The sequence below is a fragment of the Condylura cristata genome, unplaced genomic scaffold (genome assembly GCF_000260355.1).
Source record: "Condylura cristata isolate star-nosed mole 26May11 unplaced genomic scaffold, ConCri1.0 scaffold00030, whole genome shotgun sequence".
Taxonomy (NCBI): domain Eukaryota; kingdom Metazoa; phylum Chordata; class Mammalia; order Eulipotyphla; family Talpidae; genus Condylura; species Condylura cristata.
In genome coordinates, this window is record NW_004567131.1 from 3,954,675 (window position 1) to 3,957,696 (window position 3,022).

General features: G+C 46.2%; 1 protein-coding gene across 1 annotated transcript; it reads right to left on the bottom strand.

The window, feature by feature from the left end:
• Positions 1–214: 214 nt before the first annotated feature.
• GJD4 (gap junction protein, delta 4, 40.1kDa) lies at positions 215–2,754 on the bottom strand. The gene is made up of 2 exons (XM_004691082.1): positions 2,691–2,754; positions 215–1,263 (listed from the first exon to the last, which is right to left on the bottom strand). Exons 1-2 carry the CDS (start codon positions 2,752–2,754, stop codon positions 215–217), a joined length of 1,113 nt encoding a protein of 370 aa, XP_004691139.1.
• Positions 2,755–3,022: the final 268 nt, after the last annotated feature.

A 3,022-nucleotide genomic window follows, 5' to 3' on the forward strand; every position in this document is an offset into this window, starting at 1 on the left:
CCCCCACAACATCCATGTATCTTCAGACCGGCTCCCCTTTCTGCATGTTGCTGTTCTGGAACACAATGCACGGTAAGATTTTGCATGTGCCACAGTGAGCATGCATCTTGTGGCCAGGCATCTCCATCTGAACCAGGACAGCGGCGCCCCCAGGAGAGATCTGAACAGGACAGTGGCGCCCCCAGGGGAGAGCTGCGCTGCCCGGCATTCCTGCTCATACCCACTCAGACTTTCTGGTTCTCAGGTAGGCTGCACTCCCCGAGCTGGCCAGCCAGTCACAGGGCTGCAGGTGACTGGATCGAGAGAGCTGGGTCAGCTGACTCTGAGGCGCCGGAGGATGCTCTTGTGGCCTAGAAGAGCCCTCACTTCTTGGGCCATGGGTGGTCTCCCTCTGAGGCCTGTCCATCAGTTCTTTGCGAGTCACAGTCAGCTTGTTGCTAACTGAGGACATGACCTCACTGTCCTCCTCATCTGCAAGCTCCATTCGCCCTGACACAGCAGACTTACCACTGGGACTCTCGGGCTCCTCCCCTCCCATCCACAGCTCGGGGTGAGTGGGCACCTCCTCTGCTTCCCACTGGCCACGTGCCCCCATCTTCCTGCTGGGGACACTCTTGGGTACACACCTGGGGCCTGGCCTCCCGCTCATCTTCCTTTTCATGCTGCAGATGAGGTCCGCAAAACTGAGCAGGAGGGAGAGTGCACTGACCGCCCAGATGAAAAGCATCATGATGGACTTCTCTGTGGGCCGAGAGATGTAACAGTCCACCACGCTGGTGCAAGGAGCATGAGTGCAAGAGAATCTCTTTGGGACCAAGAATCCAAAGAGGAGGTACTGCAAGGTGCCAAAAGCTGCCTCCATCAGGGTCCGAAGGAAGAGATGGACGATATAACCAGAGGAGAAGTCTGGCATGAGCAGATGGCTCCTCCCCCTGCAGGGCTGTGAGCAGCGCCTGTTCCCTGCCGTCAGGTCATGAGCCCCAGGACTGCTATCTGGCCCACAGGATCCATGGGCTGCCAGCACGGCTCCTCTGTGGAGAACATAGACACTGAACACAGCAGAAGGGAGGAGAGTAGACACACTCTGGATCAACCAGAACCGCAAGTGGGACACTGGGGAGAAGATGTCATAGCAAACGTTGGAGCATCCTGGCTGCAGAGTATTACACACAAACCGCTCCTGCTCGTCCTGGTATATGGGGGACCCTGCCAGGATGATCACCCCCATCCTCAGCAGGATCATGAAAATAAGCCAGATCTTCCCTGGAAAAGAGGAAGCAAGAAGGGCATGCCACCACATCAGTATGTCCTCAAAACAGACCTAAACCATTTGCAGGGCCAGAGGCTGGAGAACTTTGAAGTCAAAAGTCAGCATTTCAGTCACAGCAACAGCGCTGCTAGTTGACTCATTTGACAAATATATGTTCAGCATTTACAGTGCATCTGGCACTTTGCTGGACTGCTGTATGAAATGCTTTCAGAGTAGCAAATTTTAAAGAAGCACTAGAGACTAAAAATGTTTACTGTTACGCTACTTATTCATTCTTTTGGTGATGCTCCTGGAGGAAGGTCTAGAAAGAAAGCTGGACTGAGAGGATTTATGCTTAAAAAAAGATCTTACTCTAAGGAGAACAACCTTTTTAAAGGGAGTTAGCAAATTCTTGCAACGGTGTGCAACAAGTGGAAGCTGTTCATTTCAATAAACCTTCTTTATTTATGAGAATGGATCACAAATTCTTTATTTATTGTTACTTTCAGTCCTTGAAATCAAATTTCTTTAACAATATTCAATTTTTCATAGTTTTTAATAATTTAGAATTTTTTCCCTCTATTTCCAGTTATTATGAACCAGTGAAGTTTTTCACTCTTCAGTTTATCATGAATAAATGAAGCCAATCTGTAAATCAAAATAGCCTCAAAGTCCTATTTTCATGTCATGAGTCCATTATTTTGGGACATGTTTAAGATTCCTCAAAATAACTTACAAATACTTGTTTTGTGAGGCAATACAGAAAACATCACCTGATAGCAGAAAAACAAAACTACTATGAATGAAGGCAATCCATCTCATAGAATCTCATTACTTATTGCTTCAAACATTTAAGACTAAGTTGATTTTGTGTTAATTCCACAAAATAATGAGGAAGAGAAGAGTTAGTCTTTGTTAGTCCTTTTCTCAATCATGTTTTCTAGGGCCCCATTCTGCTCTGAAAATTTGAACTTGTCCACATGAGGTGCAAAATTTTTTTCATTTTTTTTGTTAAAAAAGAAACTAAAAGTGGGGCTTGGTTTAACGTATGTAAGACAGGTTACCAATCTTAACAAATTTAGCTTTCAGGGTAAACCCTAAAAAAGATGAACAAAGAGAAAGCATAGTCAGGAATTAATTTCTCTTTAACTTTTACTTTCCTGATAAAGTGGCCAGAGAAGAGTTACAAAAAAATACTCCTACCTATTCCACTCTTTTGAATCAGAACACAATTCATTGAGAAATGATATCAAATCCAAGACTTCCTTCAGTGATTATGGAATAGGAGGAATTGGACAACAGTTTTCAGCCACAGCTGCCTTCTCTCCATCAACATATATCCCTGCCTCTTGGTGGGGAGAGGGAAGGTGGAGAGGGAGGAGGAGGCAGTCAGACAAAATGGCAAGAACAAAACCAGAGTTTTGAAGGTGTCTCTACTCACCCACAAAGGTCACATTGCAATTCAATGTGACAATGAGGAACCCCAGCAGGTCCACACGCTCCATGCTAGTAGGGTATTACTGACTCAGGGCTGCAGGAGAGGCTGGAAGCCTGTATTCTGCAAGAAGATGGGAAATCTTTGCAGGAATAAATGTATCTTAGGTACAGATGCCTGAATAGGTGAGAGCTGGAGATCTGAAAGGGGTGAGTCAAGCTTGGGAGTAGGAGGTCAATTTTTTTGTCTCCCAGCTGAGACGGCCCTAAGCTGTTTGCCTCTGTGGTAAAGCATTCCTGACAACTGCAGTGGCCAGGAGACAGAAGAAATCATCTCTC